Genomic DNA, 17,408 nt, shown 5'->3' with positions numbered 1-17,408 from the left:
CTCTTGGCACAGATATGAAAAAGGGGAAGAAATAATGGAGCTGTGTGATGCTTTGGATTTGATTCCATGTAAAGATGCTTCAGAAACCCCAGGGGTGCGAATGCAACAGCTGTTTATATCTTTAACACAGAGTGCCTTTTCTTACTTTATAAAACAGAAAAATGCTGTGATTGCACTACATGGTCAAAAGCAGGGGTCTTCAAACTTGGCCCTTTTATGACTTGTGGACTTCAACTGCCAGAATTCCTCAGCCAGTGTGCCTGGCTGAGGAATTCTGGCAGTTGAAGTCCACAAGTCATAAAAGGGCCAAGTTTGAAGACCCCTGGTCAAAAGCATTCTGTGGAAGGTAAGTGTTTATCAGCCCTGGAAAACCAAATTACGGCTGAAAGATGCTTGGAAAGGAAGTTACTGCAATCGACCATATTTTTACTCAAGATCTTAATTTGAATAGCATGCTAGTTTCTCAATTAACTGGCTTCATATGGTCTAGAAGCATGGCAAAAGGACAGAGGGAAGCAGTTAGGTGGGATATCAGTTACTAATATTCACCAGCCTCTTGTTTTTTTTAAAAAAAGTGCAGCTATCCTTATTTTGTTTAAGATTCAACAGTCTTTTCCTTGTAATGCAGTCTTTTTACTGTTTCTAGTTCTTGTCTACCTACATGGAGACAGACATACAGATAGTCCTCCACTTACAACCACAATTAAGCCCCAAATTTATGTTGGTAAGTGAGAAATTTGTTAAGTGAATTTTTCCCCATTTTATGACCTTTCTTGCCAAAGTTCTTAAGTGAATCACTGCGGTTATTAAATTAGTGGCACGGTTAATAAGTAAATTTAGCTTCCCCATTGATTTTACTTGTCAAGTTACAAGATCACATGACCCCAGGATATTACAACCATTATAAATATGAGTCAGTTGGCAAGCTCCTGAATTTTGATCATATGACCACAGGGTTGCTGCAATGGTCATAAATGTGAAAAAACAATCACAAATCACTTTTTTCAGTGCCATTGTAACTTTGAGCAGTCGTAAGTTGAGAACTACCTGTACTTCTTTATCAGAACTGTAGATTAGATAGGAAGATCTGATAAATATACCAAAAACCATCAAAAAAACTCATATAGGGGCATCTCAAATACACACTTTTTTAATCATTGTCCATTTATCACTGTTGCATTCCTCTGGTTTTTCGATAATTTTTTCTTGGAACTTAATGGACAAAATATGGAAAACTTAAAATAGAAATTATATGTTTTCATTCCTCTGTGAGTTTTGCAACGCTATCTGAGTAAATATGCTCCGCTTGTGTTCAGACCATACAGAGTCGAAGGAAAACAGAGAGACTGTTGAATGTCTCAGTTGTTTTTACTGAAATGCAAAATAGCAATCAATTCAATAAGTCCTGTACATTTTTTTATTGGAATTGTATTCTCGGTGGAGCTTGGCTTATTTTTGTGAATAAAAGACTTTGGCTATACTTACCAAAGTAGTCATCAGATCAGAAACTGTAGCAACTGACTTTCCTGATTGTATCACTGTATTACTGAGCTGTGGTGGCGCAGGGATTAAAATGCAGTATTGCAGGCTAACTCTGCTGACTGCCAGCAGTTTGGCAGTTCGAAATCTCACTGGCTCAAGGTTGACTCAGCCTTCCGAGGTCGGTAAAATGACCCAATTTGTTGGGGTCAATATGCTGCAAAGCACTGTGAAGTGGTATATAAGTAAGTGCTATTGCTGTTGCTAAAACAGTGTCAAAACATCATCTTATAAGAATAACAAAGTATTTATGCCAGTGCCCTCTGGGGTGATTTTTTCCCCAGCAATAATTTATACTGCTCAAAAAAATAAAGGGAACACAAGATAAGACATCCTACTATTAAATACAGTACATTGTGTTGTTTAAGTGTTCCCTTTATTTTTTTGACCAGTATATTTTTACTTATCACTTTATCATTTCAGTAATTGTTTAGCGTGATTCAGAAATCACATTGTTGCTCCTGTTGTTAGATAGTGAGTCAGAAGACATTACTAAGATTTAGCAGGACCTCCAGATCTACTTTCCACTCATCTTTGTCATGGCATTTTTGAAATCGTTTTGATTTCTGTTTCTGCTTTGTAAACTGCTGCGATTGAGGATATCAGCCTAGAGCGTCAGTGTGCCCCCAGACAGCCCCATTGATACAAACCAGGATACCTGACTTTTAACAATAGTGATATGTTCATAATAAATATATAATAAACTGGAAGTAGTGGGGCATTTCCTGGTAACAATTTAGTCTTTAATATTCCTTAGTACCAACCCAAGGGGGGGAAATGGAATTTTCAATTTTACTACCTATTCCTTTAATGTGTTATTGGACTTACTGTATATAACCCCCGAATAAGGGGCAGATATTTTGCTCATGGCTTGAAAACAATTGCCCACACCTCTTGGCTACAGATAATCTTTTTTCCTCTCTAGATCATTGTGTCACTTCATTATATCCTTTAAGTTTAGTCTTCAAAACCAGAACTTAAGCAGTCCATCTTCACCCAACTTGACTCACATTATTTTCATCTTTTACTTTTAGATTATTCTTTCATCGCCTTCCAAATATTCGTTACAGGAATTGTTTATTTGTGTTCTCTTTATTGTCATCCCATCCCTCTTCAAAATTACTTGTAAAACTGCAGTCTTCTTTCCATACAGCAGAAAGTATACAGTGGCAGTAGGTAGATACAATATTATACATGTATATATACATGTTTATATTCTAATATGTATCAATCATATTTAATTTCTTTCTGGTGCCAGAATTTATGATTAGCCTGCCTGAGAAATTTCTTTCCAATGTGGAAAATAAATTTTTTATTCTGGTTGAAATGAGTGAAAGGAGAAACCTTCAAAGGGTAGACAACAAGTTTATTTAAGAATGCATATTCTGAGCTACAATGCTATTCAGTTTTTGGCATCATATTGATTTGATGCATAACATTTTGCTGCCTAATTGTGATTTATAGTCAGGAGTGTTTTATTAACTTTAAATTCATCTCACATAAGTATCCATCTATAGCAGGGGTCCTCAACCTTGGCAACTTTAAGACTTGTGGTTTTCAAGTCCCAGAATTCCTCAGCCAGCAAAGGAATTCTGGGAGTTGAAGTCCACAAGTCTTATGGTTGAAGACCCCTGCTCTATAGTTCTGCAGCTAGTTCTGATATTTTGTAAGTGATGTTAAAGTTCACGTTTAGACAAACTTTGTTCTGAAACAGATTTGCCAATCACAAATCCATGCTAAGTGTGAAACCACTCAACCATACTTACTTAAGTGTCTTTAATCTCTGTACCAAACTCCTTTTTCTTCACACTGATTTAGAAAGAGCTGCTAAGATAGTTTTCCACTTGAATTCGTTCAAATAAATTGTAGGTTTTTAGAACTTTCTTTTTAAAAAATTTTTTACAGCTCCGGTAACTCAAGAAGAAAGTCCCAATGGCAGAACTATCAGCCCACTTTTCCCAGGTCCCACGTGGGCAACTAAGAGAGAACGCTTCTGACAATCAGCTGACCAATACTGTACGTAAGAGATGATTTTATTACATGCCAAAATAGAAACTCTACGTAAGAGATGATTTTATTACATGCCAAATAGAAACTATATGTAAGAGATGATTTTATTACATGCCAAATAGAAACTAGATTACACATGGTAGACCTGCAGAATCAGTGGGATACCAAGGGTAGGTGTGAGAGCAATCTGCCCCTGATGCAGGTAATAATGGGTGCATTGTATGGTGACAAAGAGAACGCTGTCTAGAGCAGTGATGGCGAACCTTTTAGAGACTGAGTGCCCAAACTGCAACCCAAAACCCATTTATGTATTGTTGGGTGCTGGGTGGGCGTGGCCCATTGGGTGGGCGTGGCTGCAGTGGTAATGGCAGACTGGGTGGGACTAAAAAGTTTAATCAATCAATTCTAACTTTGCGAGATCTTTTTTTTTCCGCGAGAAGTTAAAATTGATTGAGTGATTGAACCTTTTTTTTTTTTGCACATGGCGATAGAGGCCTAAAGCAAAAAGGTTTTATAAAACCCAGCTGAAGGCCTAGGACTGAGGCGACAGTGCATGTGCCCACACGCATGCCATAGGTTCGCCATCATGGGTCTAGAGTGTTGGCCGCAGGTATGGAGCCAGGTAATTGCTATTGGTGCACCAATCAGCTGTTGGTGGTCAGCACCACAGCAGCAAGAGGAAGAGGATGTTAAAAAAAATGACCTGTTTTAGTATGTCACTGTACAGACTGTCCCTTGTTCCTTAACAGGATTTACTCCTTATTTATTTGTATTTTTTGCTGTGTAAACTTTAAATGAAGGTGGATTTTCCTCTGGTCCCTTTGTGACATGGTAAGCTTAGATTGTAGGCCTAGTACTGTTGAGGAGATCTAGGCATAAATATCCATTCAACCATGAAGTTCACTGGGAGATCTTAGACCAGTCATCATCTTTTAGCCTAACCCTTTTTACAGGATTATTGTGAGCATGTGCTGGACAGTAGAAATAGAACAATAATAGTAATAACGGAAATGTATGTGAGAAAACAGGATTATTTAATTTGATTTTCACATTTCTTTTGGCCACTTAACTCCCAAATGCCTGTGGGCAGCTTCACAAACTAAAACCAAAATAATGGAATACAATATAATACAACACAAAAAGAGACAATATATGACAAAGTGAAACAATATGTGGAGAAAAATCATGAAAGACGCTTCAGATCTTCCCTTCACCAACCACTAAAATGGACCTCCTAAACAATCTAAATTCAAAATATTTTTTTAAAGATTGCCTAATGTGTAAGGTTGGAAGCTATGCAGAGCTCAGGGGCAGGGGACTGTTCCATAGGGCAGGTGCAGCAACAGGGGAGGCCTACCTCCAGGGTCCCATTAGATGGCATGATTTAATTGACAGGATACAGAGAACACCAGCCCTGTCAGAATAAATAGAATAGGCAGTCACTACAGCAATAGCACTTAGACTACCGCTTCACTGTGCTTTACAGCCCTCTCTAAGCGGTTTACAGAGTCAGCATATTACCCCCAACAATCTGGGTCCTCATTTTACTGACCTTGGAAGGCTGAGGCAGTGAGATTCGAACTGCCAAACTGCTGGCAGTCAGCAAAGTTAGCCTGCAATACTGCATTCTAACAAGGGCAGCAGATAGGTAGTTCCTGAAATACCTAGGCTGCATGCCTTGTAGTAGAGGTCCCCAACCTTTTGAGCACCAGGGAGCAGTTCTGTGGAGAGAGGTTTTTCTGCGGGGGGGGGAGGAGGGGGGCTTGGCTTCATGTACTGCCTGCATCCTACGGATGGGGCTTTGCTTGTTTGAGAGGACCAGTTTCTGGCATGCAGCCCAGTGCCAGTCCACAGACCGGGGGTTGGGGACCCCTGCCTTATAGGGCTTTATAGGTGCTATCCAGGATGTTGAAATACACCTGGATTCCAGTTCATCTCAGTAGCAAGAGTACTACATGGGAATAATGAAGCATGCCCATGACCGCTCATTGAGCTGCACTTTGGATCGGCTGTAATTTGGGGATGGCCTTTCTGGTCAGCTTCATGCAGAGCATGTTGCAGTAGTCCAACTGCAAGGTAAGGCGCGAGTGACCATAAGGAAGGTCCTGCCAGGAATGGGCCCAACCGGTCCACTAGCTGAACCTATACAAAAACTTTCCATTTCACAACCATTAACTTGCTCTTTGAGGAGGAGTTCTAAATTCAGAAAGACCCGTTCAACTTTCATGTAGAACTAGTAGGACTAAGCACACAAAACCACTCGGCCTTACTAGGGTTTCGTCTGAGCCTGTCCTTCATATCCAGAGCCCCTTCCTCCATATCCCAACAGCTTTCGGGAAAGAAACCTCAAAAGCCTTGTTTGGATGGCTAAACCGATAGATGTTACCTGACCCTATAAAGGATCACCTCCCCCAACAGTCTCGTGTGGATGTTAAGCAAGAGAGTAGAGATTGCTGAGCTTTAGGTACGCCACAGAAAAGTTTAGGACTCAACTTCTCCCCCTCACCCCTGGAACACCAGGTTTTAACTTGATCTTTTTAAAGTTATTTCCTAGGAAGTCTCGTTTTCTACGTAATACAATTATGACACAGATTCTGGATTTGTGATTCCTTTAATAAATGAAGTCATGCTATATCAAAACAGTATGAGTCTCTACAATCTGCTGCTTGTTAGATGTGCTGCCATTAGAGTTTCAAACTTCAGGGGGCAGCAGGGGGGAAATTGTAGCTCTGATACGTTCTGCACGGTATTTTGTTTTATGGCACGGTCTTGCTTGAGAGAGGCTCAGAGTAACTCTGCGTAGCAGATAGTTTGTGTCATCCCAAAGCTTAGTTCTTAAAAATCTGCCTAGATCAGGGGTCTTCAAACATGGCCCTTTTATGACTTGTGGACTTCAACTCCCAGAATTCCTCAGCCAACATATTTCTTGAGTCATAAGGAACCAAGAGACCAGTGGTAATATTAAAGTCAATATATTACCATTTTGAAGCCATATGCAATGCCTTGTAATGTGCTGCTGGTGCTGCCTCCTTTACTTCCAGTTGATTGAAAAGGTACAGACACATTATGTAAGAAGTACTACCGTATTTTCCGGCGTATAAGACGACCCCCTACATTTCCTGTTAAATTATAGGGTTTGGGCTATACTCGCCGTATAAGACTACCCCTCTTCCAACGCACACCAAATAAAAATTAAAAAACATCAGATTTGATTTTAATATGGTAATTTTAATTCAAATGCTTATGACATGCAGGTGCTTAGTAGGAAAACTCACTTATAAACATAAGTCTGTTTGTCATCAAACATGTAAACATAAAACAGTGCAAGTGGATTAAACTAATAATAATAATAATAATAATAATAATAATAATAATAATAATAATAATAATAATAATAAGAAGAAGAAGAAGAAGAAGAAGTAGTAGTAGTAGTTGGAGGGGACCTTGGAGGTCATCTAGTCCAACCCCCTGCTAAGGCAGGAAACCCTATACCATTTCAGACAAATGGCTGTCCAGACTCTTCTTAAAAACTTCCAGTGTTGGAGCATTCACCACTTCTGGAGGCAGGTTGTTCCACTGGTTAATTGTTCTAACTGTCAGGAAGTTTCTCCTTAGTTCTAGGTTGCTTCTCTCCTTGACTAGTTTCCATCCATTGCTTCTTGTCCTGCTTTCAGGTGCTTTGGAGAATAGCTTGATTCCCTCTTTTTTGTGGCAGCCCCTGAGATATTGGAACACTGCTATCATGTCACCCCTCACCCTTCTCTTCGTTAAGCTACACATACCCAATTCCAGCAACCGTTCCCTATTTTCCTAATTCACTTTTTCACTTTTCCTAATTCACTCTAAAGCTTTCCCTGCGCAGAGCGTTAAATAACACCAGCTGCCTGCAATTAGTGCAGGTTCGCATCCCACCAGGCTCAAGGTTGACTCAGCTTTCCATCCTTCCAAGGTAGGTAAAATGAGGACCCAGATTGTTGGGGGCAATAAGCTGACTTTGTAATAATGCTGCTTGGGGGTGTGTGAAAGCCCTAATAAACAGGCATATACACAGAATGAAGGCTATTGCTAAGCACTTTGATTTGTGCTTTAAATTGTAAGCCACCCTGAGTCTTCGGAGAAGGGCAGGATATAAATGGGATTTTTTTTAAAAAAAGACCAAATGGGAGATCCGCTCCAGGTTTTCCAGCCAGCCCGCCCAGTTCCTGAGTCAAATGTGTCCTTAGAGCTAAGCCGCTGCTCTGGCTGCTGCCTTCCCCACCTGCCTTTCAAGTTGGGATATACTACAGCTGCTCTTCAACTTTAGAAGGAAAGACGCCCAGACCCCAGCCTGTAAAAAATCACAGACTGCAGCTTCTTCTCCAATTGGTCCCGCTTTCCCTGTGCAGACTAAATGGGAGATCCGCTCCAGGTTTTCCAGCCAGCCCTGTCCCTAAATTTTCAGCACCTGACAGATGACCCCTGACTTTTGAGAAGATTTTCATGGGTTAAAAAGTAGTCTTATATGCCGGAAACTACGGTACTTTCGATGTTCTGCACCTTTAAAGCGATTGCTTTGGATTTCATATTAACTATAACTTTGATAATTGCCAAGGCTGCTGTTTATCTTTGGTATTACTCATTCACCTTGAAGATATATAGTGTGTTCTTGCACACACAGAATATAAATGGGATTAGTTCAAACCTTTTTCAAAACTTTAGTTCCTTAATGGCTAATGAAATTGAGGAATCCATTCCTTTGCTTCTTCTAAAGGTAGGTTTTCAGTTCTATTTAATGCTAATCAGGTAGGGTCCTGTATTTTCTATATACTAAGGCAAAGTGCAAAAAGTGTAACATGATTCCTTGCCATTTAAAATGCACCTTTGCACAGACTTTATATTCTAGGCATCAGTGAGTAATCTTGTTTGAGCAGTTTCAAACTATAGCCCAGAACATAGTTTTAAGGGTTTGATATAAATGTTCTTACAATGTTTGATATAAATGTTCTTTGTTTCCTATTTATTCTGCTTGTGATAAACAAGTTTGATAAAAGTTTTCTTAAATTACACACTTATATTGTTCGTCAGAGATGGAAACATAAGAGTCACCGTTTTGACAGCTTTTCTTGTTTGTCTGATCTATATTTGTTCTTAACCTATGGTTTTACTTACTGGGGCATAATAATATGAAAGTTTGTAAACATGTTGATATACAAACCCAGGCATCATATTTTGGGGACTCTTCAAAATATCATAAACGTATTACTGCCTCTCTACTTAACTTCCTGTAAGAACACATGTTGGTTTAAACTACCTGCATGCCTGACCCTTGTAAGGAGAATGCAAAGGGTAAAGTACATGCAGCAGGCCGAAGAAGAGCCGTAGAAGCCCTGTGGAACTGTAAGAAGATAGAATTAAATCTGTTTTTTATGGGAGTAAAGAAATTGAGTTTCATCTCTGATTTATCTGCTTTGCATTTTAAAATGCTGTATGCTGTTTAAGTCAGGGGTCCCCAAACCCCCGGTCCGTGGACCAGTACCGGGCTGCAGCATGCCAGCAATGGGTCTGCACAAACAAGCAAAGCGCCATCTGTGGGATGCAGGCAGCACACAAAACCATGCACACTCTGGTCCATGGAAAAAGCTTTCTCCACGGACCCGGTCCTTAATCATAATCATAATAGTAAAGTTGGAAGGGACCTTGGAGGTCATCTACTCCAACACCTTGCTCAGGCAGGAAACCATATACCATTTCAGACAAATGGCTGTCCAGTCTGTTCTTAAAAACTTCCAGTGTTCCTTGGTGCACAAAAGGTTGGGGACCTCTGGTTTAAGTAGTTACTGAAAGACTGAATGCTATGCTGACAACTCCACAACAAAGACACTGATTCACAGGAACATAAGTAGCCCACGTCTCCTGGTTTTGATTGTCATTCCCCTTCTAGGCCATCATCTGCATAGCTGCAGCAGTGTAGCAGCCTTTGGTGCTCCCAGATTGTTGACTTTTATAATTTACAACGCAAGATACATACAAAACATGCAAATATTTGTGGATGTGGAATTCTTAATTTCAGAATGTCAACAATGAAAGTCGACAACAGGAGAGTGGTGACCGGAGAGCGAACAATCCTACTCCAGCATCTAATGGACAGCCACAGCAAAGGCCTCGACAAGTGGTGGAGCAAGAGGAGGAGGAGGAGGAAGAGCTGACACTGAAATATGGGGCCAAGCATGTGATCATGCTCTTCGTGCCTGTCACATTATGCATGGTAGTTGTGGTTGCAACCATCAAGTCTGTCAGTTTCTATACGCGCAAGGATGGGCAGCTGTACGTAACTAACTTTTTCCATAATTGCTTTTTTTTTCCTGCTGTGATACTCTTTTATTTTTTTCTCCTCTGTATTTATTCTTTAACCAATGTTTCAAAATCTAGTTCTTGTCAGTACATTTGCTATTTTTTTAAAAAATAGCCTTTGCCATTCATTTGGTTTTGCTAAATCCCTTTTCCTCTAGTTCCCCAAAAGATACAGTTTTAGACAAGAAATATTCTCCTTCCTTCCTTCCTTCCTTCCTTCCTTCCTTCCTTCCTTCCTTCCCATTTCTCCAATTTTAAATAACTCTTCTGCTTCTTTATGTTTCTTTGAACAAATACATGTAGTTATGGAATAGCATTGGATAGTTTCATTCATAAATAGGATATTGGGTGAATCCTTCTAAGAAACCCATAGAAATAGCAGATCCTCTTTCTCTTGTACTTTTCATATCTATTCTAGAGGGCTTCCTTAATCCTTGCTAACAGATGGGGTTTTGTTAATGCCCCTTTCTCTCATTTTGCTGACAGAAGCCTCCTATCAGTGCAAGCACAGTTCTTTGATTTCGTCTGTTGTGTTTTCACGTAAAATCAGTTTGCATCTTCTTTAAGAATTAAATGCCTTTTAAAAATTAAATGGTTATTACCTTTATTGTTTATCTTTTTAACGTTTTAATATCATGGGAAGTCCTTGAACTAAATTAAAATACACCCCATCATCCAACTTGCATTGTTTTAGAGTTTAGGTGTGGATTAATGGACCTCAAAATGGCAAATGCTACCTGGTGTATGGCACCACAAAATTTCTTTTCCGTGTACACTAATGGAATGTTAACTCAAATATCTGATTGGGAAAGGGTTCTTGGAGTCAGGATTTATAGCTCATGATAACCCATTGCATACATATTGCAGAAACCATAGAAGTCGTGTTTTGGATTCATTAAAAAGGGACCTGAAAAAGGATGATCAAATAGAGGAAATGCCAGAGCAAGATAAGACCCTGCATGGCATGTACCATTGATAGATAGCTGAGTTGGCTGATGTTGGGAAATCCTGAGAGTGGCTGGAAAGGACTGCATTAAAAAAAACGTTAATCATAGCAGCACAGATACAGGAACTAAGCACCAGATCCTTAGAAGCAGGAGTCTACTACAGTAGACAGGACCCAAGGTTCAGACCATGCAGCGAGGCCTCAGAAACAGTCCCAACGCATAGTGGCAAGATGTGTGATGCAGGCAGGAACTGTGTACCCTGAAAGGCACAACTGAGTAGTTGGTGTTATGTAAAGGAACCTATGCACAGTGTATGGGCCTTCCAAATCAAGATGGGAGATTCCACAAAACGTTATGAAGAATAACAGAGTTAAGATCCTCTAGGATTTTCAGATCCAGATGGATAAGCAGGTACTGGCCAGTCAATCAGACATTGTAGTAGATAAGGACCAGAAGACAGCAGTGGTGATTGATGTAGCAGTGCCAGGTGACAGCAACATCAGGAAGGAGTATGAGGAACTGGAGAAGTATCAGGACTCGAAGGAGGAACTAAAGGGAATATGGAAAGTAAAGGTCAAAGTGGTACCAGTAGTAGTAAGAGCATTTGGGGCTGTCGCCCTTAAGATGGGAGAATGGCTCCAACAGATCCCAGGAAAAACATCAGACCTCTCTATCCAGAAAAATGCAGTTCTAGGAACAGCCAAGATACTGTGCAGAAACCTGCACAGTAGAGGACCTGGAGTAGAGGACCTGAGATTGAGAAAGACATGGCACCCATGCCTTCCATGTAATATGGAATGTAGACAGATGTACGACTCCTTTAATAATATGACATATCATTACCTGGGGAATTTTATTGTGTTGGGTCAGGTTTGTCTTGATCAGCATAACCTGTCTTGTATTTTATGGGACAAGGGTTGTTGTACATATTAAGCAGATTCATATTCTGCTGCTGTGCTTTTGACTTTGTTGAAAGCTTAAAATGGAGTAGTGATGTGCATGTAATTCATCTCATAGCCACTAGATGGTGCATTGAAAAAACTTTATAAAGTGTTCTATATTTGTTGAATTCTTTTCAGATGAATTTAATCAGAAAATGTATCCTGATTTAAAAGCATGTGACATATTTTATTTTGCTCTGCATTGCGTTGTAGAATCTATACTCCATTTACAGAAGATACAGAAACTGTTGGACAAAGAGCTCTGAATTCTGTTCTCAATGCTGCCATCATGATTAGTGTCATTGTTGTCATGACTGTACTCCTGGTTGTGCTTTATAAATATAGGTGCTATAAGGTGAGATCAAAATTATTTATATTTTCATTCAAACTTCCATTTCCATTTATTTATAATGCTATTCTAGAACTTACTCTATTCCAGTTTGTAAAGGACCGAAACAATTGTTAAATCTATACTTCATCTGAGGATTAACTATGAAACAGCAGTGGGACAAAAATAATAATAATATACTTTTGTATTTTACAAAAGAAATTTGTAATAATGACCATCAGAAATTGGCAGTTAGATATTTTAAATCTTATTTAAAAATGATTTTGAAAAGGAAAAGACCATGAAATAAATTCAAATGATTTAATTATCCTGATATTAAAATGTGTTCAAATAACTAAATATTAATTTAACCAGAGATTTGTTCCTTTTTTGTTTTGTTCAAAAAAACCCTTTATTCTGTTACATGATCTACATATTGATGCAAGCAAGTTTTTAAATTATATTTTAATGGATGAATGGAATCAGTTAATGTGGACAGAATTGTCAAATGAAGCATGGTAAACCAAATTCTGAAGACCTGCCTTTATATACTATTAAATGATACCTTTTTAAAAAAATTAATTTCCCATCAATGTTCAAAATATCTATCGCTTATAATTTTCTCATAATAAATTATATTTGGGTAACTAAAAGCTTCCCTTATTCAAACCCTTTTAGAATTTTCATATTTCCCATCTCATAAAAAAGTATAATATTCTAGTTACAAATCCTATCCTAATTATAATAATACTTTTATTTCTAAGAGTTATCTATTTGCTTAACTATATTCAAACGTTTAATAGTATAATATCTCACCCAATACAGTAGGTCAAAACCTCTATTTTCTTCAGTCTTACTCTAGCTTTCTTCCTTTGCTAAATACCTTTCCAGGTCAGTGCATTTGAATCATCAGGTAATTCTTCCTCTGTTTTTGCATATATTGTTTGGAATGAGGAAGAAAATTTGATTGAAGTATTTTTATATTGTTTATATACTTTTACATTCATTAAACAGCCTCCATCCTTCTTCAGTTTTTCTTTTCATTTCTTGTTCGTCAATATTCAGCATTTCTCCTAACAGTTTTATCATCCATTCGATCAGCTCTTCTTCCTTATCTTCATATGTGTTCCGAGATCTTGACAAGTAAGGTATCTTTTCCATTTCCGGTGTTATCACTACATCTTATAATTTTTCATTTGTCTGTATCTGTTAATTCCTTCCTTTAGATCCCCCGTCTTTAGATCTGTTTCTTCTAATTTCCCTTCTGTTTTCTGGGTTACTAGTTCCTTCTTTGTAGTCATTGTCTGGATTTGTAAGTTTAGGTTAGAAAATTGTTCTTTTATCTCATTTGCATTATTTTTACTCTCATGAAATAAAACAATTGTCTCTTGGATTGATTTCAACATAGAACATTTTCTTGTTGGTATATCAAGCTGGGGGCTTCGGAGACAAGTGTTAAAGATGGGTTTTTACCGTTTGAGGCTAAGTATGAAACATCCATTTTGTTTTTGTATGTAGTCTTTATAGTCCAATAGGGTCCCCAACACAAATAAGCAGCCCAAGACTTTTTTTTCCCTTTTCCCAGCTGCAGTCTGCAAAAGTGAAAGTTTCTAGGAACAACAAAGAGTCTTATCTAAATCCAGGCATCAAGCCAGGTGTATAATAATAATAATAATAATAATAATAATAATAATAATAATAATAATAATAATAATAACAACAACAACAACAACAACAACAACAACAACAACAACAACAATAACAACAATAATAATAATAATAATAATTGTAGTGCCGTGATTCACCACTAGATGTCATTGATACCATCTTCCAGCTTTCCAAATCCAGGCCTATTTTACAGAAGTTCAAATATCTTTTCTAAAAAAAGTCTCAAAGGTACTTTTAGTCCCCAAATTTCAAAACAATATATCTGTATTAATTCCAAATTGATCTTTTAATTTTCTCTTTCCCCCCCCCCCAAAGCAATTAATTCACCGTTCTTCTTTTCCTTGGGGAGCGGAGCAAAAACGTCCCTTCCCTCTCTCATTGGGGAGGATTCTTTGATTTGGGCATTATTTTTTCCAAGAGAGTAGAATTAAGATCATAAAAAGAGGATAAAATCTCACCCAGTTCCATCCATGTTGTTCAAAAATTGCTAGTTAGTGCTTATCTTCGGTTGTCAGCAGCTTCTGACTAGCCACATGAATGTAGCCAGTCTTTCCCTTGCCCATTTGGAGGGCTTCCTCAAATCCAGAAGAAGGGCCGCCACCCCACTGCGATCGACAAGGGTCCCCTCCTTTGTTGCCTCTCCAGGGCGACCTTCAACCCTTTTTAGGGTCCCCCACGGGGCAAAATTGAACATGGAAGACAGAGCCCCATCTTCCTGTGCCCGGAATGCCGCAATGCCTAACCGGAAGTCGCATCTTTAATTCTTAAAGCATGAAATTAAACAGTTACGCAGTAGTTGCCAGGATCTTAGATTTTCCTGTATGATCAGATAATAGATGAATAGCAAGCGTTATCTACACATTCCAAATGCACACTATATAATTGCATCCCACAGTCCTTTAAAAGGGGCTTTAGGATTTTAAAAGTCTTTAAAAAGGAGTTTACAACAGAAAGAGATTGTCAGAAATCCTTGGTATCTAAATGAGGCTTTGCATACAGCCCTCAGTATTTCATAAAATGTTATATGAAGATGTTCTAAATTTTCAAATAACCATTTTTGAAATGAGCATTCTAACATCAAGTCTGAAAATTAAACCCATCTTTTATTTGTGTTTCAGGTGATCCATGGTTGGCTCATTGTTTCTTCTCTCTTTTTGCTTTTCTTTTTCTCATTTATTTACTTAGGGTAAGTATAGAAATATTTTGCTATTTAGATTTGTCAAAATGGAGAAAACGGGTTCAGATTAAGTATCCTTAAATCCTAGCTGCTATATTAAGATTTACATATAGGGATTACATTTAACAATAACAAATGTTTATGATTCAAAGTTTTGTATCATTTTTAAAAATACCATTGGATTTCAAAGAAACAAAGCCACGTAAAGATCTCCCATTCTGTTAAAAAATATAGATATACTCACACATACATACATACATACATACTTCTATCAATACAATGAAACCTCATTTCTTTGGGGACAGAGATGTCTATTATTTGTGAAAGTCATTTAAATATAATAATTTGCATCATTTGTGTAATAATTTTGTTATGCAAATAATACAGGTTGATGCAAACAAAATAATTTGTCATTTGTCCAATCAAATAATGACATGAGCAGAGGTATGTTTATGAAGTCCATTATATCAAGGTCTACTAAATTGAGGTTTCATTTGTACAATGAAAGCAAAATAATGCTGTAATGATGGTTCTCATGCGGCTGGTTTTAATTTCTATACTCTAATATTAGTACATATGTGCTTGCATAGAAAGATCAAAATTTATGGCTATCTTTAGAAGAGAGAGAGATCCTATCCACATGGGATACTTGTACGCCATGCTAAAGTCTGCATAGTTAGTTCATAGCTCGTTCCTCTAATACAGTGATTAGCAACAGAATTTTCTCCCCACCTTTCAGTGCAAATGGGCAGGTGAAACAAACAAACAGATTAGTTGTTGCCCAAATGATAAATGTGTAAAACATTTCTCCCTCCCCAAAGGACCCTCTGAGCCTTTAACCCTTTACAGGCAGGAACAAGAAAAGTTTGAATCTTGATTTCACTCTAAATAAAGACATGCATTTCATATGCAGGATTTGCCAAAAAACTTTTGTAAGGGCTTCGTTAACTCTGCTGCAGTACATCTATTGATTAGCTCTTCGGAGTTTTTAGAAATCTATATTTGTAGTTTCTTGGCTGGCTGAGAGAACTAATACAGGTTACCACAACAATTGTAATGCTAAAATGATTTGCTGGTACTATCAGCATAGCTGAATAAGCTGTAAGCTGGCCATTTTGGGATACACTTTAAACTCTGTACACAAAAGGTTATTTTGAAATTGCTCTCTAATAAATTGGGGAAAAATATCTTCAGCAACTGTTAGGCTATATATTACCAAAACAGTGTTTATGTTTACAAACTTTATGTCCCATGTTGATTTCTTTTTCTACAATGCTATGCAGTCATTTTATTTTCTGTTGAATCATTTGGATTTTGGACCTCTATTTGGCATCGAAATTGTTGTTCACTTCTTTATTTTTTTATTTATTAAATTTCCGTGCCACCCATCTCACCTAGAGTCGGCTCTAGGTAGCTTACAACCAATAAAAGCAACAAGATAAAACATTGGAACACTAAAGCAATAAATATTAACACTAAAATTGACTTTACAATTAAGAAAGTTGGCAAGGAAAGGAGCAAGACGCTTTATTTGAATAACACAATTTTATATTATATATATCATTGTCAAAATCACAAATATCTCTTTTAATATTTTGTGTTTTAGGGAAGTTTTTAAGACCTATAACGTTGCCATGGATTACATTACCGTGGCGCTCATGATTTGGAACTTTGGTGTGGTCGGAATGATCTGCGTTCATTGGAAAGGCCCCCTCCGTCTTCAACAAGCCTACCTCATTATGATAAGTGCCCTAATGGCTTTGGTGTTTATAAAGTATCTTCCCGAATGGACTGCTTGGCTCATCTTGGCAGTAATTTCAGTGTATGGTAAGATTCCTCTATCCCCATTTTCAGTTTTGAGTAAAAGCCCTTGAAAACCATTTCAAAAAATTAGCTGTTATTCTTTTTATATTTGGGATATCTGGTTATTTTAATGATTGGTGAGTCATAAATCTGGGTCACACTTTAAATAAGCTTTGCAGTGGGGGGGGGCTTTCATAGTATGGGTGCTTGGTTTCTCTCAATCTTACATAAAAGCTTTTGCTGTAGGAGAAGGAGTCTATGTGAAATAAAGCAGAAATTACTCCAGGAGATACACATAATTCCTAACCATTGAAGATAGGATTGCCTTTCAGTTTTTTGACTTCAACTTTTATACACTTTTGCCACTGGCTACGACTTAACTATCAGTGATCTAGTATCGTGTGCATTTCCCCCACTGCTCTTTGGGATGGCTATATGTGAGAGTAGAACCTGACCTGTATTTATACTGAAGCAGGTTTAGTTATTCTTTGAGGAATAGGACTGAGATCTTTTCTAACAAAAGGCTGTGTCAGTTGAGTTATGCAGAATGAACCCATGCATTGTCAAGTTTAGAAATCTGTCACAAATGTTGTATCATCTAGGAACATCTTTTGTCAAAGTGTACTTTCTGCCCAACTTCCCTCAATTGTAGAAGTTTCTGATCA

General features: G+C 37.9%; 1 protein-coding gene across 1 annotated transcript in view; it reads left to right on the top strand.

Moving 5' to 3' along the window:
- Window positions 1–17,408, top strand: part of PSEN1 (presenilin 1) — a 36,173-nt gene that overhangs the window by 1,348 nt on the left and 17,417 nt on the right. The window contains exons 2-6 of the mRNA XM_081315901.1: window positions 3,445–3,555; window positions 9,599–9,852; window positions 11,981–12,122; window positions 14,882–14,949; window positions 16,547–16,767. Of these exons, the coding sequence (XP_081172027.1) occupies window positions 3,472–3,555; window positions 9,599–9,852; window positions 11,981–12,122; window positions 14,882–14,949; window positions 16,547–16,767 (769 nt within the window). The 5' untranslated portion in view covers window positions 3,445–3,471. The remainder of the gene's footprint in view (window positions 1–3,444; window positions 3,556–9,598; window positions 9,853–11,980; window positions 12,123–14,881; window positions 14,950–16,546; window positions 16,768–17,408) is intronic.

Source organism: Vipera berus (genome assembly GCF_964194415.1).
Source record: "Vipera berus genome assembly, chromosome: 1".
Lineage (NCBI taxonomy): Eukaryota > Metazoa > Chordata > Lepidosauria > Squamata > Viperidae > Vipera > Vipera berus.
The sequence above is the reverse complement of the archived record's forward strand: the minus strand, read 5'-3'. Positions and strand labels throughout refer to the sequence as shown.